The 25,224-nt window shown below is 38.9% G+C and overlaps 2 protein-coding genes, 1 long non-coding RNA gene and 1 pseudogene across 8 annotated transcripts; 2 read left to right on the forward strand and 2 right to left on the reverse strand.

The window, feature by feature from the left end:
• Positions 1-164: 164 nt before the first annotated feature.
• On the reverse strand, positions 165-3,710 carry LOC135639092 (uncharacterized). Of its 4 annotated transcripts, XR_010496847.1 has the most exons (4): positions 3,481-3,710; positions 3,192-3,365; positions 353-428; positions 165-218 (listed from the first exon to the last, which is right to left on the reverse strand). XR_010496847.1 is itself a non-coding variant. In XM_065152855.1 (3 exons), the coding sequence occupies exons 1-2, from the start codon at positions 3,632-3,634 to the stop codon at positions 3,214-3,216; spliced, it is 306 nt and encodes a 101-aa protein (XP_065008927.1). In that variant the 5' UTR covers positions 3,635-3,710; the 3' UTR covers positions 165-428; positions 3,192-3,213. The 4 variants fall into 4 exon arrangements, 3 of the variants coding, with proteins under 3 accessions (XP_065008927.1, XP_065008928.1, XP_065008926.1); XM_065152855.1 differs by having other exon boundaries at positions 165-428; XM_065152856.1 differs by lacking the exons at positions 165-218; positions 353-428 and adding an exon at positions 543-1,908.
• A 645-nt stretch (positions 3,711-4,355) lies between these two features.
• LOC135638060 (cysteine-rich receptor-like protein kinase 43) lies at positions 4,356-7,640 on the forward strand (annotated as a pseudogene).
• A 770-nt stretch (positions 7,641-8,410) lies between these two features.
• On the reverse strand, positions 8,411-22,197 carry LOC103985329 (MADS-box transcription factor 23). Of its 3 annotated transcripts, XR_010496403.1 has the most exons (10): positions 22,041-22,195; positions 21,712-21,900; positions 18,735-18,813; positions 11,537-11,598; positions 9,893-9,989; positions 9,772-9,813; positions 9,614-9,697; positions 9,378-9,526; positions 9,124-9,295; positions 8,411-8,995 (listed from the first exon to the last, which is right to left on the reverse strand). XR_010496403.1 is itself a non-coding variant. In XM_065150701.1 (9 exons), exons 2-9 carry the CDS (start codon positions 21,891-21,893, stop codon positions 9,280-9,282), a joined length of 711 nt encoding a protein of 236 aa, XP_065006773.1. In that variant the 5' UTR covers positions 21,894-21,920; positions 22,041-22,197; the 3' UTR covers positions 9,097-9,279. The 3 variants fall into 3 exon arrangements, 2 of the variants coding, with proteins under 2 accessions (XP_065006773.1, XP_065006772.1); XM_065150701.1 differs by lacking the exon at positions 8,411-8,995 and having other exon boundaries at positions 9,097-9,295; positions 21,712-21,920; positions 22,041-22,197; XM_065150700.1 differs by lacking the exon at positions 8,411-8,995 and having other exon boundaries at positions 9,097-9,295.
• Positions 8,584-20,787, forward strand: LOC108952804 (uncharacterized). The gene is made up of 3 exons (XR_001977953.2): positions 8,584-8,721; positions 11,522-11,600; positions 20,629-20,787. It is a non-coding gene; the product is annotated as an uncharacterized LOC108952804 (long non-coding RNA).
• Positions 22,198-25,224: the final 3,027 nt, after the last annotated feature.

Raw genomic sequence — 25,224 nt, forward strand, 5'->3', positions numbered from 1 at the left:
TCCCCAGCCATGCTTTGATCATACTCCTTACCTGCTCTTAACATGTCCAAAGATCTCGATCACTAAATAATAAAATCCTATTAGGATATTAGGGTAAGATGTTTGGCATGGATTCTTCTCTCCCTGGCATAAAATGGTTCAACACACCCAAATGGCTGAGGAAATGTTACAATTCCCAAATCACTCTCATATGCATGATTGAACACAGATTGGAGCACCTGTCCAAGGATGCCAATGAAACATTTGAAGATAATGTGCTCAAATGGACTTCAAAAATTCGAATCCAATAGCTAAACCACTAAGTTTTGAACAAGCACAAGGAAACTTAGAAGGCAGGTAAAGCAATTCTTACTTCTTTGTTTCATACCATCTTTTGAAGCTTTCTTTATGGTAGGATTATTCTCCTTTATGAAATCCTCTGCTTGAGCCTGAGATATAGAGAGAGGAGAGAAAATTACTATCCACTTCTACCAAGATTTAGAATAATTCTACCCCAAACTCTATCAAATGAATTTATTATCCCCTTCAGTCTCATCTAACTATTTTGTTACACTTTTTTTTTTTTTTTGCAATTTTAGAAGAGATGGGAAAGGATAACACAGCCATGCAGCAAAAAATTAGGCTGGAAACATGAGTTTATTTGATGTTTATGGAACCTCAATAAGCTAAATTGGGCATATATAACTCTGTATCTATTTCTTCTTGTTTTCTCAAGATGACTGTGCCCAAGTTTTGAATCTCAATAGCAAAAAACTATTTGGAATGCCTATTCATTTCTGCAAAATGCAAACTTCATTTTTCTAACATTAAATGCAGCAAAGCAACTTAATATACAGCAGAGTAACTTCAAGGAAAATTTGAAAACGAATACCCCCCTTTACTGTGAGTAAACAACAAATACTAGCAAGAGTTTCATGTCTCCGGACTAGTGCACATACCCTCATGCCCTGTATATGCATCGACTTCTGGTTACATATCGAGCCATGCAAACCCACGATATTGCTTATCCTATAGTATCAAACCACACACCAAGCTAGTTTGACATGTATGGGTATGTAACGAATATAGGAATATTTGCAACCTCTTCATTCAAGAGAATATCAGCCTTAAATGGGTGCTTCCATTGCTTTTGGTTTCTAATTCCTTTCCGCAAGCATATAAGGCCAGAAAAAGTCCATCATAGTTTTAATTTTCCTAAATCATTGTCTTGGGAGATAGGCCTTCCCTTGTTACCACTCCATTTTTCAAACACATTTCTTTATTGTGTTTGTAGTAGGAACAGTATTCAAACCAAACTATCTTAATAAATCAATAACAGAACAATCAACTCCAAATCTTCCTAATGGATCCTATGTCATACATGAATACCTAATTTACAAGATTAGCTTAAGAAACTAGAACTTTGAGGCTTTCATTTCTTAAAGAACAAGGATAAAAAATTAACATTGACAAAGTACAAATTAAAACCATATTCCAAATAGATATTATACATCAAATGTTAGTAGTATGCTTCATCCATCACTAGTTGTAATCCAACGTGCCCAAACACAATGTATATTTTCAACGTGCAAATCTTTATAATGAACAAAGAAGATACCTGCAACTAAGCAATTTCAGGTTCTCATGTACTACAGGTGACAGATCAATAAATGTCGTTGCAATATGAACACCCACAACTCTACTGAATTAACACAGCCAATTCAAATTCACCTATAAATGTCCGCCATAATTCAGTGCGATGCTCACCAGGTTCTCATGTACTACAGGTGACAGATCAATAAATGTCATTGCAATATGAACACCCACAACTCTACTGAATTAACACAGCCAATTCAAATTCACCTATAAATGTCCGCCATAATTCAGTGCGATGCTCACCAGGTTCTCATGTACTACAGGTGATAACACCTACAGGTGACAATTCAAATTCACATACATAGGTTCTCATGTACTACAGGATCCAGATGAATAAATGTCGTTGCAATATGAAACCCATAACTCTGCTGAATTAACAGAGCCAATTCAAATTCACACACACACATACACACAATACACACATATATCTCATGAAAAGCACCATCAATAGATGAGCTTCAGGATATGTATGTTCCTCTTAAATAGCTGGCATATAAGCATAATAGAAAGCATGATGTGCATGAGCCACATCTTAATTTGAAGTGGTTGTGGTACAGGATAACCCAAGCTTGTTTAATAATATGAAACATCTGCTTTTTGTATACAAAATTACAATGTGTTCATACATTACATGTTTTATGTGCTTAATGTGTTTTATAGATTATAAGAATGCCTCTGGGAATGTTAACACCCAATAAAAGATTTTAATGCCCCAATTGTTTTCAAGTTCTAGTAGATATGCACTGCACCAACGACTATTTACTAATCGGAGCAAGGTCCGGTGTCAGTATTAATTAAAAAAAAAAAAGATTATCTGTCAGGTATTACCGGATAATGTGCATAAACATAGCATGCTCTGCTGAATATGAAATGACACAACCACTGAAGCATGATGGAACTTTACTGTAACTAGGTTGAGAAACAATATTAAGAACCCAAAACTTGTGTTAAGTACTTGGGAAGAACAACACCCATTAGAAAACAGGAAATCAGATTTTCTTTTTCCTTTTCAAATGCATCAATCAATGTCCAGCAACACCGAACTTATCATTAGAAATCTAGTAAATACCTGATTACCTATCCTCCAACTTGTTAGGTTGAGGATTCAAAACCAATAAGGTTCAATATCGTGCTAATAATTTAAACTTCTCACTTTATCAGAGAGAAAATTTTGCGGTAAAGAAGAAAAACCACTTCACAACCAATCTTAAAAATAACAAGCATATGATCCTCTCGAGCAATGCCTTCAATTCATTCTATACAATATTCGCATACACCACCCACAACGAATCCAAGAACCATGCGCATTAATGTATAACGAGAAGAACCAACTAACATAATCAGCAGAATAACAGAGAAAGCTGCCTTAACTTCAACTCATTCTTAACCTGCTGAAATCATCATATTTCAGCAAAAAGAAGTAACCAAAATAGTCCAACAGTAGGAACCGGTTCAATATTTGGTACTAACACACTGCAATTGTGCCACAATCAAGGACAAAGCAAACTCATTATTCTCCATGCGAACCAAAGAAGGAAGGGGCAAGAAAGGATTACAAGATTGGTCGGCCATCGTTGACTACGCCTTCTTGTAGCGTTCTACCTCGCCCTCGTTCGGGAAGAACCCCATGAGGCGACCAGCGGAGTTCTGGTAAGCGTACATAAACCCACCCATGACGCCAATGAGGCCGCCGGTCACCATCGAGGGCCCCCGGATGTTGGGCTTGATCCCTGCCACCGAGATCCCGATCCGATGAAAACCCATATCCTAACCCTAATTGCGGGATAAAGAACAACAACAACAAGAAGGATAGAGAGAGAAAGAGAGAATAGAGAGAGAGCGTACCGGAGAGGTAGCCGACGGTGACGGAGATGCCGGTGATGGTGGAGAGGCGGAGGTAGTCAAGGGTATTGAAGTTAGCAACGGTCTTGGTGAAGGGCGGGTTGCGATCCACCACCGGGTACTCCGGCTTCACCGACGCTGTGATATCCGTGTTCATCCCGCCGCCTCTTCTCAAAAACCCTCTCACGGTCTCTGTGTATTACTCCGATCTCTGTCACGCACACAGGAAACGAATTGGGAACCATGGAGAAGATATTTGCGTTCACGATCCAACCACGTGCTCGAGTCACGCTAAGGGTTTATGGCGCCTGGCCCGTGGTGCGGCCCAACACGGGCCATAAGTTTCTGGGCCGGCCCAATTCATGGGCTAGGTTGACTTTCTTTTGTTACTTTTGACGGGCAATTTTTCTGTTTAATAATATATTTATTAATATTATCTAAAATCTTTAATAAGATAAAATTATGATGAGTTGGCCTTAAATTACGAGTATCTCCATGCGCTCATCTGCTTCTTTCCGCCGGTCTTCGTCCTCCCATTAGCCACGTTCAGTAGCTCGGTCCACGTGTCTCATGAGTTCATAGCCGTCGTCATCGTCATCGTCCCCCGTCCATGTTCTCGACACTGCATTAGTTCAGCTTGAGACCGCAGCACGAGCTGCCCCGCGCACTTCGCATTGCGAGCGAGCTATCAGAGTCCGTCTCTGTTATGAGCAACACGTTTTCCATCCGGTGAATCTATACCCGCTGAGTTACACGCGTGGACAGTGGAGGTACGAAACGGAGCCCACGTGGGGCCCGCGAGAATAAAGTGCGGAGGAAAAGCAGTGCTTTCGCTATCGCCCGCTTCCGAGAAAGCACAGTCTCCCCTTCGTCGTCAGCTTTGGGTCGTCAACGCGGCTTGTTCTAGTGGTCTAAAAAGCCGTAGTAACGTACGAGAACGGTGCATGATTAGAAAAGCGATACAGGTACGATTCATATTCGCTGGCCACATTTGTCGCCCCGCAATCCTTATTGCATCGGATCGTGGATTTCCCTCCGATTCGTCGTCGTTGATGAAGAAACCCAAGAAGTTGTTGGAGAGCCTTATCAAGCCCTTCTTCGGCCGCAAAAATGGTAGATCCTTGCTTCTTCTTCTCCTCCTCCTCCTCCTCCCGGGATTTTGAGTTCGTTTCTTGCTCGAATTGACTTGCTGTGATGGTTGCAGAGGGCAAAAAGGAGGACTTGGAGGCGATCGCGGCCAAGGAGCAGAAAGTATTCAGGTATGAGACGCTGGTGGCGGCCACTCGCAACTTCAACCCTAAGCAGAAGCTCGGGGAAGGGGGATTCGGTCCGGTCTTCAAGGTAGAGCATGTGCAATTGATTGACGATGATTAATCGGGGGATTCGGATCGGGAGGACGCGGGAGAGGAGGATGTTGCTTGTTGATCGATGATAAGTGTTTCTCGTGCAGGGGCTGCTGGAGGATGGGCGGGAGGTGGCGGTGAAGCGGCTGGGGCGGTCGTCGCGGCAGGGGGCGAGGGAGTTCCAGAACGAAGCGATGCTGTTGTCCACGGTGCAGCATAGGAACGTGGTGACCCTCCACGGCTACTGCGCCCACGCCGACGAGCAGCTCCTCGTCTACGAGTACGTCCCCAACGAGAGTCTCGATAAGCTCCTCTTCTCCAGTAAGCGCCCACCAACCTCCTCCTCCGCCGCCGCCTCCTCCTCCCTATTTTATTTTATTGTCGCCTCATTTTGCAGTTAAAATTATTATTCATTTCAGAAAAAGAACAAAAAAAAAATCGGATTTTTTTTCGTCTGTAAAGCGCGATGTTTCACACTCTCTGACTTAGGCTCCACATACATGAAGGATCGATTTGATGGGAGTTCTATTTTACCTTTTTGTGTTGAATTCCTTGCATCTGGACATCACCATTGTCTAATTTTTTATCCTTCCTCGACCCGAAGGATAGCTTGTTATTCCCATGCATCCAAGAGTGGAGCTCAACAACTTTGACTAGTCTTCCGCTGATGATTTAACATTACCTGTTTGAATCTAACTGGAGTGCAACCGTTTAATGGATTCTTCGTTACTGTTCTTCAAAACATTTTACTCGTGTTTATGATGATAGTTGCCATTTTGTAATGTCGTTGTGCAATCTCTTGTTCCTTGTGGGAAAGCAGAGGGGGGTAATTCGAAGAAGGTGGAGCTGGAATGGAAGCTAAGGTATCAGGTGATGGTTGGGGTGGCTCGGGGGCTGCTGTACCTGCACGAGGATGCGCACACCACCATCATACACCGTGACATCAAGGCCAGCAACATCCTGCTGGATGACCGATGGGTCCCCAAGATTGCGGACTTTGGGATGGCACGCTTGTTCCCCGAGGATCATACCCATGTCAACACTCGTATTGCGGGCACCAACAGCTACATGGCGCCGGAGTACGCCATGCACGGCTTCCTCTCCACCAAGGCCGATGTCTTCAGCTTCGGCATCTTGGTCCTCGAGCTCGTATCAGGCAGAAAGAATTCTGCATTCAGTCCCCTCCCCGACCCTGATGCTGACAGCCTTCTTGAATGGGTATGCCTACTTCCTCCTCTTTAAGTATATTACTGCATGCTGTCTAAATGTCTAATTCAGGTGACCTGAATTATTACTGATAAGTTTTCTTTCTAGTTAGACCTCGCCCACTTGTTGAAAAGCATGATGATGAGTGGTCTGGTCATGTTATTGTTGGATTTCTATTACTATCAGCTGGCAAAAAAGTATCACTGTTAAGGTTTTGTTTTGTCAAACCTTAACATGGCCAACACTTTCCAAAGTACAAGAGATGCTAGAGAATTGTCGAAAAATCAAGATGCCAACTTTTTGAACCATCAATTAAGAAAGAAGCAAAATATTGTATCTTTTCATTGCCTGTTAGCTGCCATTTCTGGCACCAGGATGGACATTGGTCAAATCTAGGGAGTGACCAAAATCCCAATCCAATGGGCTAAGGTCGACAACAACCACCTGATCCATGTTCTCGAGCCAAAACTCCGGATTCTAGTCAATTGTATCAATAAATCGCATTACGTTGATTGGCAAAAGCAGCATATTCTACATTCGCTACTGTATTTCAAAATTTGGCCCTTTAACTGATTAGTTTTGACCTTAACTTTTTTCATTCTTTTGTGTTATTAGAAACCAATCTCATGCATGTTTCAACTACTACTAGGCAGATTGGTTCTAAAGCTATTGTTCATGTTTCAAATTTTCCTGGTTCATTTATTTCAACTAGAAAACCGTTAAGGCTGATGAGCCGAAGGTTAGACTGGTTCATTTATTTGAAGGAACTGATTGAAGTTTAAGGCTGATGAGACTTACCCACGGAAAATTTGATTATATTTAGACCTGAAACTTGAGCACCTAAGAACTAAACTTGTTCTCTAAATTTGATTAGGAAGATTGTGTTATGGAAGATGCTGAAACTAAAGATGGCAATTTGTACTGGACAAGTTTTGGTGTAGTATTTGCTCCATGTATTCACTGGAAATTTGATAGTCTTGTCTAAAATCTCCCAGTACACTTGCATCTTACAAGAGATCTTTCTTAATGTGCCTTATAGAACTTGCCTCTGAGGTATCTTTGCTTGTGATGTGGATGACATGTTGTTTCAAATGAATTCTCAGGCTTGGAACCTTCACAAGAAGGGCCAGACTCTGGAGCTGATGGATCCCGCACTGGTGCCCACGGCAGACGTAGAGCAAGTCGCAATGTGCATTCAGGTCGGTCTCCTCTGCACTCAGCGTGACCCCAAGCTGCGGCCGGACATGAAGCGCGTAGTGATGATTTTGTCCAGAAAGCCAAGCATTCTACAGGAGCCAACCCAGCCTGGGATTCCCAGAACCAGATTTCTGAGCTCTCACGGAACACGCGGTTCCCGCACGGGTTCCGGCAGTTCGGGTGGTGCATCTTCCTCTACTGTAAACTCTGCCTCCACCTCAACAGCAAGACATCATTCATCATATCAGGAGCATCGCCCTGTGTGATTTTGTATAGTGTGAGCAAGTTTTTGTTTCATTTTAATTAGATGCATTTTTCTGTGTAAATTCTTTTGGGATGCTTGGTTGTGAACTGAACGAGCCTGCCTGAAGTAGGCATATTCTTTAATTCAAGGAAATGTGTGATTTGAGGTGTTTATGATGCATAGGACTAATGATTGAACCAAGCGATTCACAATAGCTGGAGATCAGCTCAGTTTCGTGCTCACTTTGCCTTGCATCCATGTAAACGAGTTGTACCTAATAGAATTTGCTTTAGATTAAGTTGAAGAGAGTATGTGGATCATGTTGTTGATAATCAAGGATTATAATTTCGTATATCCGAAATAGGAGACGAACTACAAGAAAGATTAGATGATGGAGAAAAGGAGCAGAAGAAGAGAGAAAGAATCGAACCACCTCGATAACATAAATCATTTTTAAATCATATAGTAAAAAATTATTATTTTTTATTTTAAATATTAATCTTATGATACATTAGATTTGGTATGCCGCTTACCGAAAGTCAAATGTTTGAAATCTTAAAAAAAATAATAAAAAAATCATTAGATGGTAAGATTTGGTCAATTTTCTCCGGATTCAGTGGTGGGACCTCATAAGTACTTGGACGATTCAATCTCCTCCGTCCTCGTTCAAACTTCCATTATCTTTTTGCATTCAGATGCACTGCAAGAACTCAAACGATGCTTTGTTGTACACGTTTTGCCTTCTGGTCTGTATTCGGCGGCAGAGAGAAAGGTTCCGGTGGACCACGTCTGGCGCCACCTCACTCACCAATCACCATCAAGGTATTAGGATGAGTAACCGAACCCAAAGGTACAGGATATTAAATCTGCTGAAATAGTTTGGAAAATTGAAAATAGCATATTTCTTATAGACTTTTCATGCAATATGTTCTTCCAATTAATATCTAGCAATAAATTTCAGATTCACCATTCTTAACAACATCAAATTTGATTGAAAAATGTAAACTATTTTAATACCAAATTATGTTTGGTATGCCTAAATTTATATTTATATAGATAAATAAGAAAATTACATCGAAATGAGGGATACGTATGTAATTTGCTAAAAGGACGAACTAAGAAGTGCGTCTTCGTGCCCTTATTTTATTCTTGCAGGCGTAGAATTTGTGGCCGCGAGTGAGAGCTCCACTCCATGCTCCGGTGGGATCCAAGTGTTTTGGGTAAAGGTTGCCCTTCAGGCGACAAAAACTTTTGGTAGGTTGAATCATTGGCATGTATCTTGGGGAGGATACCTCCCCTTCTGAACTTTCCATTTTGCTTCTCTTGGATAAACAGGGTGATTTTTGTAACCACGATGTTTTGGGTGGGATAGATATTTCTGTGTTTTGGAAGAACAAAAATTAGAGCCAGACCGGATTGGACAGTAGGGCCTGGTTTGGGCGCCGATTCTGGAGCAAATTGGAAAGGACAAATTATGTTGTTGTCGGAAATCTCCCTCTTTTCTTTCATTTTGCAAGGAGTTTCCTACCTTTCAATGTGAACAAATGAACACCCTTTCAGCATGAATGATCAATTTGCATACTTGTTAATTGTGTACTAAGCAAAAAAGATTGTCTAAAGCGCCTGACATAATCTTAATGTTCTAATTGCACATACCTTTACTGTGTAATTGGTTATTCTGGTCAATTCACAAGAAGGATTACTATTTTGAGAAATAATGCTGCTCCTTATACACCAATTAACAAAATGCTGATATGTCTTGTGATACTGTGACGAAGACATTGAGTAGCCGTACTTGATCTTTATGTCTTCTCAGTTCAGTTGAAATCTGCCAGAAAGTATATTAGACTTCTTCTTATTGAATTGGTAGTTTACATCTGTGAAATCTGTATATTGGAAATAAAAAATACCCTAGCTTTGGAGCTCTCAGTTGTAATCCTTCGGCTTGCTGATGTGGTTGGCTCAGTTGGAGATGAATGAGTACATTTGCTTCCTCTGGTTTACTAAATCCGTCTGGCATAACTGAATTCTTGTCATTTGCCTCCCTTGTTGCATCAACCTGAGTGAATGATTGTATGTTAGTTTGTGCTGCATTACCATCAGTCAGAATAATTTGCTCGCCAGTTTTCTTTGGAAAATTCTGTACCTTCCTGTGTAATTCCGTGTTTTCTTGACACATGATGTTTATATTCCTGTAGAGTTCCATATTTTCTTGGTGAACAAGGCTCCCCTGCAATGACATTAGTGCAAAGTCCAACATTTGAAACTCAAAATGAGCATAATAGGGACAGTAGTTTGTCCAACCTTCCGATGTAATTCTTGAATTTCCTCGAGTAGAAGTTGTTCCTGTAGAGAGAAAAACTCAACGAAATAAGTATGCACAGATATACCGTATGAGCAGTTTAAGGGCTAATGTAACTAATACCTTCCTCTTTCGGATACCATCCAGATTCGTCTCCAGTTGGTTCTCTATATTTTGTAGATCTTTTATGTCTAGACCAGAAAGTTCTCCCATCAACTGTCTGCAAGTGTTGAAAAAGATATGAGATGTGTGTTTTTATTCAAGCTTTCAAGTTCTTTTTATTAAATATAATTAGTATAATCCATATGAAACTACAAGGATATTCAGAACAAATATACTTATAAGATACTAGGAATCCATTGACCATATTTATTTTATTATTTCTGTTACTGCTGCTGTCATGAGACAATTATTATTTGATGTTTCTTGTTAAAAATATTATTGTTAATAAGTCTCTCGTATACTTTGATGCATGCAGAGGACCCAATGTCTTGTAGGGAAGACAATCCAGATGTTGCATTGTTAGGCCATTGTCATCAATCATAATAGTTTGATGATTGGCTTTAATATGTGTTGTAGGAATTGACTTGAGAATTTTAGTGGGCAAAGGTAATAGAAGAATACAGTGTGAAAACTGCAGAAGAAAGAAATCAGAAGTGGAACAAAATCACGCAAAGGAGAAAGAAAGGGAAAACCAGGGACAGCTGACATAAAGAATAGTTATTGTTTTAATCAAAACACCTTAGCCAATCAATGCATTCTTTACATTGACTGACTACTACAGAAAAACATAAGGACCTAGGTTCATTTTTACTAATAGGATTCTAGCATTGGGTTATCATCCATAGTAAAGTGACTTGCAACAGTAACATATGAAGTGTTTCCTTCTTTATTTGGTTTCATTCTTTCATTCAGTTTCGAATGATTCTGAAGAAGGATTTTACTATTTCTTATAATAGCCCCCTCTTTATTTGGTTTCATTTATTTGTCAGCAGTAACTAGTTTGACTTGCACATTTCTTCTCTCAGTGGCACAGATGCAATCTTTTAGTTACAGATTAGCATATGATTAAGGCTATTTTTCTCTCACCACAAAATGTCAATGTGAAAACAAGATTTTATATATATATATATATATATATATATATATATATATATATATATATATATATATATATATATATATATATGTACACGTCTAGATGTTAATACTGCCAAAATATTGATCAAAGCTTTCAATTAATATGATGTCATATATTACTTTGAAGACAAGATCACTATTGTCTATATTTTTACCATGTATGGTTGTCATAAAATGTTGTAAATAACTATATTGTATGCTTAAATCGTGTATAGTTTCTTCTTATCTCAAAATCCATCTCCATCAGGTTTCAAAGTCCTCAACGAATAAATGTGAATGTTGGAACTTCTGGGGTAACTTATTTGTATCTATTGCCTTTCTAAATACATCAACTCAAAGTGTTTGATTTTAAGGCATTTTAGTTTCTATTGTTCTTTGACTAGTTTAAACAGTGTAAGGATGTGGTCATTAATGCATAATTAAGGACAATCTGGTTGTAAGTGGTAATTGGCATGGAACATTCATGTTAGAGATAACTCAATCTGTGATTCGTTTTTATCTCTATCATTCTTTGAATGAAACCAAAGCATGTTATCACAATTCTCTTTTTGATGCCACAAGTTACTAATTTACAAAATGATTACTTGAAGCGACTATGCTCATGTCATGCAGGTGAATTGAGCATACCTATGAGTTTCGTGCAATTTATGCAGTCGCTGCCTCAAGCTTGTTGCCTCCCTTTGCCAGAACTGTGAGTACAAAGAACCACTTTAACCATGCTAGATAAATGTTGGTATTGCTAGATTTATGTTGCTACAATTAACCAGACTCGAAAGCAAGCACCATGTGAACTGAACTATTATCTGTTCTGACATCTAGTAGTAACATATGACATAAAACACTGAAGAATACTTTCCTCGAATCACTTGATAGAAACTTTGTTAAAATTCTTTTAGATTACTTGTTGATGATGTCTGCTATCGTTTGTTGACTAGTCATTTTTTTTATCTTATTCTACTCAGTTTGTAGTATTTTATTAATGCTTTAGAGTTTAGACTTTCTGACTACTATTCTACTGCGGCTGCATTTTGGTGGTTTGTCTATCATGTGAAACAAAAACAACATCTAGACATTGATAAGAGTCTTTATATGGCAACCAACAACTATATATTCATAGTAGTTCTACTGATCACAGTTATCATGGTCAGACCATTCAGAAATATTTCCATATTAGTTGCTATAGCAAGTGCATGTGCACTACTATACCAAATGCTGGCATTTACCAATAATTACTGACCAAGATTCCATAATTATTGTTTGTTTGATTCAACATTGGCTCACAGTCTATCAAAATATCAAATGTCATAAGAACAAATGTCAGTTAGGAGTTCTTCAAAATTATAATTTGATCACTAACCACATGAGATTATCATTCTAGGCAACATGACATTCATTTTGGTGGTAGTAACAGCTACACCAATAAAGTATGGTTTATTTGATGATTAACTTCATGCGTTTATAAGTTTTTGACTTGCATGTACATGATCTATGGGTAATGCATGTATCATCTATATATCATGTGAAAACTTCTTGCACTTTTAGAAGTTTTACACATGTTTTTATATATGGTCAATAATAGGCCTTAAAAGCATACTTTGATTTATGAGGTATGGTTTTTCACAATGGTGGACAGCAATTTGTGGTCTTTGTTTCAAGAAGCACCTGGCCTTTTGATAATCGATCTGTTGATGAGTTGAGGAGAATATCAAAACTGGCTAAGGGTCTAATTATAACGAGTAAGACACATCGTTTTCCATTCTCAAGGAGATATGATCTATTTGGCATATAGATATTATGGACGTAGGTCAAGTAGGATGAAGTGCATGAGCTTGGGGCACCGACCTAGTGCATTTTTATTATAATAAGATTTATGCGTCGATGAGCACTGACCTAATGCTGGATGACAGCAATTGCCAAGTTTGATAGGCAGAGTGGAAGCTGCTCTCCAGACATTTTTGCAAGGTAGATTATGATAGCACAGAGGAAGCTGAGGCCTTTTTCTAAACCTGCTCAAGACAATGGCCTTCCAAGAGCTTCCTGAATGAGGTACAGATGTTGCCACCAATCATAACATACCCTTGATTGTCATGCATTACCAACTTTTGTGATTAAGCATTGGCAACTGCTTATCCAACTGGAACAACACAGTCAATTCCTTGCATTTCATTGTACCCATTGGGATTGAAGTGCTAGAACCAATAATTTTGATACAAGTCATGCAGGATGTTTGATGTAATACTTATGTATGTCTGTATTTTGGTTTGTTCATGCTTTGCACAACATGTAGAGGGATGGTCGAAGGCTTAACAACCCCATTTTAGTTGGGTTTGGCGGTCGTTTTAGGCTTGTAAATAAAGGTTGTCATGTGAACACTTGTGAGAAATATTCGGTCTGTAATGGACCATTTTGATCCTTTGTTGTGCAACCGTTCAGAGCCTGTAAAGTCTGTTTGTAATTTGCATTGTCTATGAAATGTTTACTGAAATGTTTACTTGTGAATCCCGAGTGAGGCGTTTTCTCTAACCCATTTTCTCTTTTGTAGGTCCTAAGGGACCATGGGAGGTTTCGGGGAGGCTGACCTTTGCGGACGGACACGCAAGAGTGCCGTATGACTTAGGCAAAATCAGCTAAGTCCGTGACAGATGACATCAGAGCGGGACAAGCACTCATAGAAACATTTGGCAAGCAAATGTGGGGGACCTAGCGGGACTACGTTGAGGGCAGTCAGCACGCGCGACCGATTAGGGGTAAACGGGCATAGAGATGTAGGGAAAATGAGTCGCTCGGAGGAGCGGTCATCTGAGATTGACATTCAGAGGAATGACCAATCCTTCGCGCAAGAGGCACCACGAGAACAAGCAAGCTTGAAAGAATACGTAGCGCACAAATGTTGGGATAGCTGAGTTCGAGCTATGGCTTAATGTTGACAACCATACATGATGGTGCTCAAGGCAAGCGAGGCGCTTGGTAAAGGATGAGACCATGCAAGGTGGAATGGGTTGCTCAGCGATCGAAAGAGTTGTGCAAAGCTCATAGAGGTGAGGGGAATTACTAACTCGAAGAATTCAGTACTCATGCAAGGGCTTGTATACGGACGATGGAATGTTCGTGGCCATGCCAAGGCGATCGAAACTCGGTGCCATAGAGTATTGGAACTTTCTCTTCGGCATGAGAAAGATACGTCCATAGGAGATTGAAGTGTGCAGTGAGTTAAGCATGTTGCTAGACCTCGAGTGGTGCAGCGGGAGCTGTATTGATGTGGAGTCGCAATCTAGCAAGTGCGTTTGCAGGAGGCAGAACAATGTACAGTTTGTTCAGCAAGTCGGAGTAGTCCAAGGGGATAGTAGTCTCCGAAGCTTTCAAAGGGAAGGAAACGAAGAGAGATGTTGCTCCAACATGATAGATACTCAGGAGGGATAAGTCCCGGCTCTCTAGAGGGAGAATCATATGCAACTGATTGCACATGTTGAGGAGTAACTCAAAAACAACAACTCCACGAAGCTCAATGGACCGAGTGAGCGGCGAGGAATCGTCGCATGATCTCGCTTGAGAGAATGCATTGGTGGATGCATTGCGAGATCAAGTGGGGGAGCGACCCAAAGCAATACAAATGAAGGCATACTTAGAGTTGATATAGAGATCAGACTCAAGGGAGGGCTCACCCGTTGAATGGTGGGCGCGAGAGCCATCATCAACTCAATGCAAAACAAGGAGCGGAGTAACTTGGGTGTAACTTGGAGAAGTCCCAAGCCGCATGAAGGGAGCCAGCATAGAAGATGAAACATGGAGCGGAGGCACAGAGCTTTCCTTGGACAAGGGTCAAGGACATGAACTCTTATAGAGGCAAGAGCGGGATCATGTCGTTCCATGGGTCCTTCATTCGGATGGAGCGGACTCATCTTGCATGGTGCCAAAGACGAAGGGAGCTTCTGGGCACATGCACCTTATCTCGGAGAAGTATTTGATGGAGGAACTAAGGCGACTCAACTTGGGAAGGCAAAGTTGAGTTCAGAAGACCTTGGCACGGGGCAAGAGAAAGCGGAGGTGGGTACTCTTGAAGAATATGCTACAGTGTTGCCATTCAAGTTGCCATGAAGGAAGCGATGCATAGCGGAGATTGTGCTGATAGGGGCAGAGGCCCAGAATCCAAACAATAGTGCACTAATTTCAGCGAAGTCGATAGACTTCGAGAGATACTAGGCGACGAGCTATCCTAGAGTGGTGCTTTGTCTAGGTGTGACCCGACAGCGGGGGGGACGAAGGTCGATTGCCAAAGGAGCGAACAAAATCGAAGGTGAAAGAGACCCCGCGATGTGTTGGCAGAGGCCACACATTGAGGTGTTACAATTCGAGTTCATCACATAAGGATCAGAATACAATGGAGATGTCACCAGGAGACGACATAGTGCAGCGGATCGTGGTGGAACAATTCGTGATAATGCGATACACACGAATCTAGTCCCATGAGGGTGTATATCATACAGTGGTATGATCGGGGGCTACTAGGAGCTCCACTTCGGTGAACAACACGACGACAAGAAGGGCTATAGATTTAAGGAGTGAAGGTCATGGTACCGTAGAGGATGAGAGCCTTGGTGCATGCATCGAATTTTGCATCGGATGAAAGCCTTGGTCATCAGCATATGGGGGCTGTGTACCACCGAGGGAAAAGTTCGAATGCAAGTACCTGTGAGTCCCATGGGAGGGACTTGATCATGTAGAGGTATGATCGAAGCAGCTGGAGAGTTGGACTGCTCCAGAGCCCATATTCGCTTAAGGGAGCCCGGCAAGTCAGATAACAAGGTCGAGTAAGCGAACGTTGCTACCAAGGAAGCTAAGGAGAATAGAATCGTTGCAAACCCTACAACATGATGGTAGAGGCCATGCATGGGAGTTACAGTCTGTCTTTCCATCGACCAAAGAGAGTTGCTTGGAGAACACATAAGTGTTGAAGTTAGGGGTCGAAAGGGGTGAGGAAGCGATGACGAGTCCATAGAGACTTAGCTATCCAAAATCAAGCATCAGTTAGAATGGAGGTGGACTTGGAGGAGTATCATAGAGACATATCTATTGATCGTGAAGAAAAGGGATGTAGATGCGAGACGACGGATAGTAGGGCCATGGGCATGGTAGCGCCATGGTACCGTAGAGGCGGGACTTCCGAGAAAGTCATTGATCTCTTGCTCTCATGGAGGGAGAGTGCTCGGTCGTGAAAGGGGCCGAGGAGGTGGAGCATGCAGAGGCAAACTCCAAGTACCGAGACAAGGCTGAAGGGCAGAGGCCAAGGAACTTGGTAAAACCGGTGTCAACGAGCTTCTCATCAAGATAGCCGAAAGTGAGGGACTTCGGGTCGTGCAAGAGTGCACGACCAAGAAACGAAGCAAGCAGTACGCGTTGCTGTACCTTTGCTACTCTGTGGAGTAGGCGACAGCATTGATGGAGAAGACTGTACATTCCTAGAGGCAACCAAAACTATTAGAGACTTACTCCAAGTCGGGGTGAAAACTTCTTGCATTCCAGAAGTTCGATGACATTGAGAAGGTAAATCATAGTAGCTAACTCAATGGAAGGAGTGCAAACACTTCGAGTGCTTCAGAAGTGTGAGCAAAGAGCAGGCGAATGTCAGTAACCAGCTCGATGCATGGAGTACAACCCTTGAGGAAGCGAACGAAGTCAAGTAACCATTGCCTTCATATAAGGGATGTTATTACAATGTTTATTCCACATCCTCTTCAGTATAAGAAATGTTGATATCAAGGAGTCAAATACTGGTCAAATTGGTGGGTATCGGTCCAACAAAAGACTTTATAAGACCTTATAGGTTAGTATTGGTAAGTTGTTAATTTTTATAATTTCTTTTTTCTAGTGATACTGGGTGGTAAAATTGATATATTGCCCAATTTACTGGCGGCACATCAGAGAAATTGGAATGTCATCGAGCTTCACCAAATAGAGGAAAGGCATACACATTATCCTATGATAGGAACATATAAAAAAAAACAAGGGAAGAGTAACATTTAGCACTCCAAAGAAACCTTCTTTGGGGGTGAAGAGTAAGAAGAAAGGCTGGAGCCTGGTATACCAAGATAGATTCTCGTGAAGTTAGGGAACCTAGTATGGATATGGTAATAGGTTATAGGAAATAGAAAGAGCGCCTCATTTTTTGGAGTGATCCCTAGTAGCAACGAGGTACAGTTATTAATAGACTGAGTAAAGATGATATGTGCAGTGAAGATACCCCTGGAAGCATTTCTGGCTGATGTAATCAGTATTAATCTTGCTTCCAAGGGTTGAGAATGCCAAATTAATTCCTCTTTTAAGTCCTATCCTTTGGCTGAGGATTATGCTTCTTGTATGGATGGTATAGGTGGTAAACTCTGCTAGTTTTGGGATTTGTATTAGACCTAATGGGTAGCAAATGGAGTACTGTTGTCCCTTTCTTTTCTTTGATATCAAGAGAAACATACAGATGTGACACGTCATCAGAGCACTCGTAGACCTACATCATTGTGGCCTCTTGCTTTCCTATAGGCAGCAATAGAAATAATAAATCTATTATGATGACCTCATCTCTTTATTATCAGCAGTGAACTTTCTGTCATTGGAATATTTGAAACAAGTAGATCCACATAGTGAAAGGGTTACATAACTCTAATTGCGAAGAAATACACACCTCATAGTGGTGCATAGGTGACTCTTTTTGCAAGTTATGGTCATCCTCTCTAGTTAGATGCAAATGAGAATCTATAGATTCTATACCATAATAGCATTTCAGTGTTAAGTGAAACTAAAACGAAGAATAGTTCTAATTTTTTTAAGTTGGATGTCTGGGAAGATGAACTGCTTATACTTGGTGAAGGCCTAAATAAAATTTCTCTGTAGTTGCCTCCTTACCACACACCCAAAATTAAGCATAATGACAGGCCAATTATGAGGCTGATTCTGGATCTTCTTGTTGTTAACCAAATAAACTAGCCAATAGTCATCTCATTCAACATGCAAAAAAGAGTGTGGAAGTCCATAAATAGGTAACAAAAACATTTTAAAATATATAAAGGTTCAAATATATTCACTTGTTCAACCAGGAGACCATCAGAAATAATTGTTAAATTTCACTGTGCATGATGATATCTTGCAACTAGTTCAGTTCTAGATTATTGTTACAATAGAAAAGGAATATTATATATATATATATATATATATATATATATATATATATATATATATATATAATGTCAATTTTAATAGGTTTTGCATTATGTAAACTATTACAGCTACATGTGACCTATGATAATTGTCCCACCAATATTAGATTGAGAACTAACAATCATCACACTTAGGTGACAAGACTAGTGATTTATTATTTCACCCCATTTGGCATTTTTGGAGTGATGGAGTTCTACCATCACATCTCATCTCTTCTTATTGAACTTCCAATCTCTCTCATGCATGATGAAAGGAAGTTTTTCTTGGACACTTTCTTGCATATAAATGGCTTATGCTGCTTTCTTTTCCTCCTATGGAGAAGGATAAGCTAGAATAGTTTATCAAAAGATTCATTAAATTGTAGATCTAAAGAAGTTGTCTACCTTCCTATAACCAGAAAGCAAAAGCATTTAAATTTGTGAAAGAGGAGAAGGCTGATTAAGCAACAAAAATTATTCATAGCTCTTTTCATATCACTTTTCACCTAAAATTGGTTTTGGTTATGCCTAATAGTTTAAGATGATATGAAACAAACAAAGCTAACATTAACTTAAAAACTTATATTGTAGATTAATCTAACATTAAATGAATTAGTTGTTATGCTTTGCATAAAATATACCATAGTTTCTGAACTCGGGTTCATAACCAGATGATGCTCCCCCTTTGCTCTAGTGTATCTTTCCGTCACAGACTTCATGCTGCATAAACACCTTGTATAAGCTTTAAGTTCAATGTTATACATATTTTTTGCATATGAGAAGAATATGCATCATCACTAGTGTCACAAATGATAAGTGCATGTTAGGACTCTTGGTATTGATTGTCTGTACTTAAGAAGAAAGAGGTTTAACTGATGTAAGAGAATTGTTCTATTCACCAAATAAAAGGATGCATTAGTACCTTTTTATTCAATGGAATAAAGAAGTTACAGAACCAAATGTCGTACATGATATCACCTTTGTTTTTTGTTCTTGCAAAACATTAAAGGTAAACAGTAAGATGATTAATTTATCAAATATGACGTGGAAAAATTTTGGTGGATAAAACAGTTTGTTATTAGTAGAAAAACATGATTAACAAAAGTGAATCAAACACATTCTAATATAGAGCTACAAAATCATGATAAACCATGCTGGAAAAGAAATAAGATGGTTTTTTCTTTTAGATAAGCTGAAGGGATACATCAAACTAGGTTTGGTTTTTTTATTTTCTACAAAAACAATTTCAATATCATGAATAAAATTATCTTGAAAGATGATCAAGCTTATGAAACATTTATTTGGTTGTGTATCTCCTGAAAATATTAGAACTTTAGACAAAACTGCAAAATCCATCAATTCCTATATTTGATCCTGAGATGGCAATCAGACAACAGGTTACTGAATGCAAGTAGTAATGAAACATTTATTTGGTTGTGTGTATCTCCTGAAACATTAGACCTTTAGACAAAACTGCAACATCCATCAATTCCTATATTTGATCCTGAGATGGCAATCAGACAACAGGTTACTGCAATGAAACATTTATTTGGTTGTGTATCTCCTGAAACATTAGAACTTTAGACAAAACTGCAACATCCGTCAATTCCTATATTTTGTCCTGAGATGGCAATCAGACAACAGGTTACTGCAATGAAACATTTATTTGGTTGTGTATCTCCTGAAACATTAGAACTTTAGACAAAACTGCAACATCCGTCAATTCCTATATTTGATCCTGAGATGGCAATCAGACAACAGGTTACTGAATGCAAGTAGTAATGAAACATTTATTTGGTTGTGTGTATCTCCTGAAAATATTAGAACTTTAGACAAAACTGCAAAATCCATCAATTCCTATATTTGATCCTGAGATGGCAATCAGACAACAGGTTACTGAATGCAAGTAGTAATGAAACATTTATTTGGTTGTGTGTATCTCCTGAAACATTAGACCTTTAGACAAAACTGCAACATCCATCAATTCCTATATTTGATCCTGAGATGGCAATCAGACAACAGGTTACTGCAATGAAACATTTATTTGGTTGTGTATCTCCTGAAACATTAGAACTTTAGACAAAACTGCAACATCCGTCAATTCCTATATTTGGTCCTGAAATGGCAATCAGAAAACAGGTTAGTGAATGCAAGTAGTGGACAAAGGGGAAGAGTTTTAACAACTAATCAGAATAAAATTTGCTTCTCTCTATATTGTATCTTGTTTAGTGATTTTTTTGTTACATCTCATGCCTGAATGTTTGCTGCAATATCCTGTGCTTATGTACGATTTGAGAGTCAATTTGCAGATTTGCAAAAATATTTATTATGACAATTATATTGCAAAAATGTTTACAGATTTGCAACAATGTTTATCTTGTGCTTACGCCTGAATGTGCTTATGTAGGATTTTAGAACAATTACATTGCCCAAGGTTTTTTACACGGTTGATGAACTTTTTGTTTCGGCGAGTTTATCTTGCCAAAGATTTTTTTACAAGGTTTAATCTAACAATAAGGTTTCTATTTCAAGCAGCTGAAGAAATTATTGTCAGCTCGGATTTCATATCTGATGGATTATTGATTCAGTTTATTAACAGTGCATCTGTTAATTGTGACAAGGTCTTGTATTTTGGAGAGACAAATGTTGTGGAAGTATTATCTTTTAAACTCATCATACTTTTATATATTCTCATAAACGATAAACATTCTGAAAACCGAACATTTTTCTTTGTTTATATCACTATAGGTGTTTCTTTTTTGAGGTATGAAAGATGCACACAAGCATGTATTAGATGCAAAATATGCTATTGATCTATGTTGCTGTTCTAATAGTGATAACCACAAATCTAGGATTGACATGTACATTTCAGATTGAAACAAGAAATGCGTGTATTAGATTGCAAGAACATGAAAATATTACCAACTATCATCTGTGAATGAAAGAATGAACAACATGGATAACATATTTTGCATGGATTTGCCAAGTTGTAGACATATAAATGTTAGTGGCATCCATTTGGGCTTAATCTTTCGTATGTTTATCATCATGACACTCTATTAGTTGTCTTGGAATCAAGATGTTCATGTCCATAGTTCTTTCAAATGTGATTAACATATATAAGATTAAATATCAATTTAACAAAAAATTTAAACTTAAATAAAACAAATAGCTCAGCCCAATCCTTCCTATGATCTGCTCTTCTTTGATCACTGATCTCACGTCTATAGTAATGATCATACTAGGCAAAATGACCTCTAATCCATAAGCATATATATTTGGAACGAAGCACCACTCGATCACATGAACTGGGTACCAGTTCCCAGGTGTTAAAGCTTGGGGATGAAGGTAACATCATCTCCATAGTGATGATGTTCCCAGGTGTTAAAGCTTGGGGATGAAGGTAACACATCATCTCCATAGTGATGATGTAGTCAAGACAAATGGAGCTTCAACCTCATGACAGGCGAAAGAAGATAGATTACAGTTGAAGAGCACTCCCCATCATCATTCAAACTATTGTTGCTTCTAGTCTTATCACCACCATGAACACAGTAGCAAGCAGAACTAACGTCGAGAGAAGAGAGAGAGAGAGAGAGAGAGAGAGAGAGAGAGAACCTGGTGCTGGCGTAATCATAGACTCGGCCGGTGGCGGAGAAGACCACAACGCCGACCTCCGCATCACAAAGGATGGCGAGCTCTTTGGCCTTCTTCAGTAAACCCTTTCTCCTCTTCGAGAAGGTCACCTGCCGGCTAGTGGAGTTATCGATCCTGCGGATCGCGATCTTTCCCCTCCCCATACTCCTCCTGAGCTCAAGATACCAGATCTTGCGGTCAAACCCAGAAAACCATCAAACAAAAGAGAACAACATGGCTACGAGAAGAAGAAGAAGAAGAAGACATGGATGGCTGTATCGATCAAGTGATGAGCTTCCCGTTGATCTTACCTTTAAGGTGGAGGGTGGCGGTGCTGCTGCTGTTGCCTTTTAGATCGGCACTTCCGGGATCTCCTATTCTTTATGTGATGCAAAGAGTAGAAGGGGAGGGAGGTGGCGAGGCAGCTTTTGGTACTGCAAACTAAACCGTTCTTTAACTTTGACTGATTCCTTGATCGTCATATTATATATGTCTCGTGGTGCGCAGGGGAGGCAGCACGTCGCCCTCGTGTTTGTCTTCCTGCTTCTTTCTTTATATTAACCTCCGTTTTCTTTGTTGAATCACTTGTCGTTTACGGCAATTATGAACGCACGAAAACAAAATGAATAGTAATGAAAGAATATATGTCAACAATAGTCAATTGTTTCATGTGAACTAACTACATGTTTTAATTTCTTTTCTTTTAACAAAAGTGTCACTCATTTCGAAAACTCTTTAATATTTTTTTTTTTACCTAATACTTAAAACACCCCACTCATCTATCTATCTTTTTTTAATCACATTATAGTATTTTTTTAATGATACTAAAAATACATAATATAATATAAAATATTTTATTATGTTATAATATGTTTTAAATATTATTAAAAATATAAAATAATATGTTTTATTATAAAAAATATATATAAACATAATATTTTTACAAAATTTATAAAAAATTAGTATGTTGTAATGTTGTTTACTGTGTCACGATGTATTTCCGATATTATTGAAAACACTATAACATAGTATGAAAAATCAATATGGCGGATGGATCAGTCCATATATATATATATATATATATATATATATATATATATATATATATATATATATATATATATATATATATATATAAAAGATATTTAAAAAAATTCTATTCGAAAATTCTGAAAATAGAGAATCCCCAAAAAAAAAAATATTTAGAGCTTTTTAGGCCCAAGAAAATATTCATCAGTATTCATCAAAATATGTGCTCAGAATAAGCAGGAAGATGGAAGAGCTATACATGAAGAACTTGGGAAACACCTGACCATGAACATTGTCCCAAACACAAGCAGCAAGCTTTAGACCATAATGGATTCTGGTTTTGGCACTCGAGTCCAAGTTCACTCGAGACCATAAGGTACGTGTCAAAACCCTAGCTAGCTCTCTGCATGCACTTTTGAAAGCACCATCTCCGATCGATGGCACTCAAATGGCATCCCTGCAGTGAGTTCTGGGTGTCAGTACTGTGAGGCCAATAAAGATTGAGGCCGAGGAATCCGTACTTCAAGCAGAATGGTCACAAGCCAACATCATCGTAAGTATTCTTTTCGTTGCATCGTAGTGCTTTGTAAGTAAGCAAAGGGGTGCAGATTCCCATGTGTGGCTTTCGGAACACATCGAGATAACCTTTGAGTGCTCAGCCAAGTGTCGATCATCGTCATGTCGTGCTGCTGCTACGGAGAGACAACCTCGTGGAGAACTCGAAGTAGTTTACAGCTCAAGAGTGTAAAGAACGAGTTTGGTGAAGGAAGAATAATAATAATAATAATAATAATAAGGCGACGCGAGGTTCTGTGGGCGACGAAGGTTTCAGGTGTCGGGGCACAGCCGGTGACGAGGAGGAGGAGGAAGAAGACGTCGGAAGGATTCGAGGGCGGTTTTGGGTGGGGGCGGTGGGAAGCGCTCTCCCTCCCCCCATGTGGGGCGGACAGTGCGCCCATGACGCTACGTTTTCCTTCTTTAATGGATTCCTTGGAGCGAGATGCCTTAAAGAAATCAGCAGATAAGGTTTCAGCTTGTGTGACAAAGGTGAAATGCCTGATTCTGATGTTTCTATTTGATGATATTTGATCCCAAGTTCGATTATTGTTTCAGATGTGATGGGTGTTTCGAAGACGAATTGGAGACGTTCGAGCTCTCGGTGTTCGTTTCTTGCACGAAGATACATGTTTGGAGGATGCTCCCGATCGATTAGTTGTTGGAGTCTAAGATGGTTTCGATCGATTCCATTGGATTATTACTTTAGATGTGATAGGTTCGCCTAAGATAAATGAGAGAGAGAGATATTGGAAACATAGTTTTGGAGATGGTGTGAGCTCCACATCCCCTCCTTGCACGAAGAACTATGATAAGAGAGAGTCCCGATATGATTTATTAGATAGAGTGTAGTAATGAGAGAAATAATCTATCATCGAGTATGGATGGCATCGATGTGCCTTTTTATATGGGGAGCATCCATAATCACTTCGAGTAAAGATTTAATATCTTGTAAGTAAATAATATTTGGATAATATTTTTTATTTTGATCGTGGTTGAAGTGATGATTCCGATGTTTCACCTATTTGTATGACAATCATGTGTCGACATGATTGAGAGGGAATATTTTCTTATTGTTATTTATTTATTATTTTTCTCAAAGTTTTAATTTTGATGAGTCAATGCCATCAAGAATACTTATATCGATTAATGTGGTGACATGTATTCCAAATTCATTATTGGTCAAAAATTTATCCACCCAAATTACACCTTAAAAAAATATATCTTATTTATATAGGAAATATAATAAAAAAATAAAGAGAAAAGAGAGAGAGAGAGAGTTGATGAAAACAAAATCATATTCAACTTATTATTTTTCATGGACTACGATTAAATCTCTTTCACTCTCTTTTTTGTAGGTATAGGGATAATTCATCGTTTTTCTTTTCTAAACTCGGATATAATCTTTCAATCATTGTTTTCGAGCTTAAAGATTAAGTGTTCTCTTCCCTTATGTTTGATTTATAGTAAAGATCGTGAGAATAAGATGGAGTGATAGAATCAAGCAAACATGAGATCATTTATAATCGATTGCTCTTTTATTTTCACAAGAATATGCAAATGTAAGCTAACTTTCTTTTCTCAAGAGTTGCAAAACTAGAGCTTGTTTCTTTTTCTTTCATATTCATGATTTTTTTTCCACTTATAGAATTTGAACAATGTCAAAATTATTATATTAAATAGTGTATGTGACGCTCGTAGGTGAACTTGAACTTAGATCTATTACTTATGCAACAATACATTAACTAATTCAGATTATCTCAATAGAGATAATAATATAATATATAATCAAAAAGTGATATAAGGTCTAGCGATCCTCTAATGTAAGTTCGATGGGGTTACAAGTAGAATGGCGTAACATAGGTTATCATATGATAACATATACTAAGTAACTAGTTTGGTGATAGTTTA

Source organism: Musa acuminata, chromosome BXJ3-5 (assembly GCF_036884655.1).
Source record: "Musa acuminata AAA Group cultivar baxijiao chromosome BXJ3-5, Cavendish_Baxijiao_AAA, whole genome shotgun sequence".
NCBI classification, from domain to species: domain Eukaryota; kingdom Viridiplantae; phylum Streptophyta; class Magnoliopsida; order Zingiberales; family Musaceae; genus Musa; species Musa acuminata.

Excerpts from the sequence above, each read along its gene's own strand:
- LOC135639092 (XM_065152855.1), bottom strand. The coding sequence starts at position 3,634 with ATGAACACGGATATCACAGCGTCGGTGAAGCCGGAGTACCCGGTGGTG. Across the intron at positions 3,366-3,480 it reads CACCGTCGGCTACCTCTCCG|GGATCAAGCCCAACATCCGG; the intron begins GTACGCTCTCTC and ends TCTCGGTGGCAG.
- LOC103985329 (XM_065150701.1), bottom strand. The coding sequence starts at position 21,893 with ATGGGGAGGGGAAAGATCGCGATCCGCAGGATCGATAACTCCACTAGC. Across the intron at positions 18,814-21,711 it reads TATGATTACGCCAGCACCAG|CATGAAGTCTGTGACGGAAA; the intron begins GTTCTCTCTCTC and ends GTGTTTATGCAG. Across the intron at positions 9,990-11,536 it reads AAATTGCACGAAACTCATAG|ACAGTTGATGGGAGAACTTT; the intron begins GTATGCTCAATT and ends CAACACTTGCAG.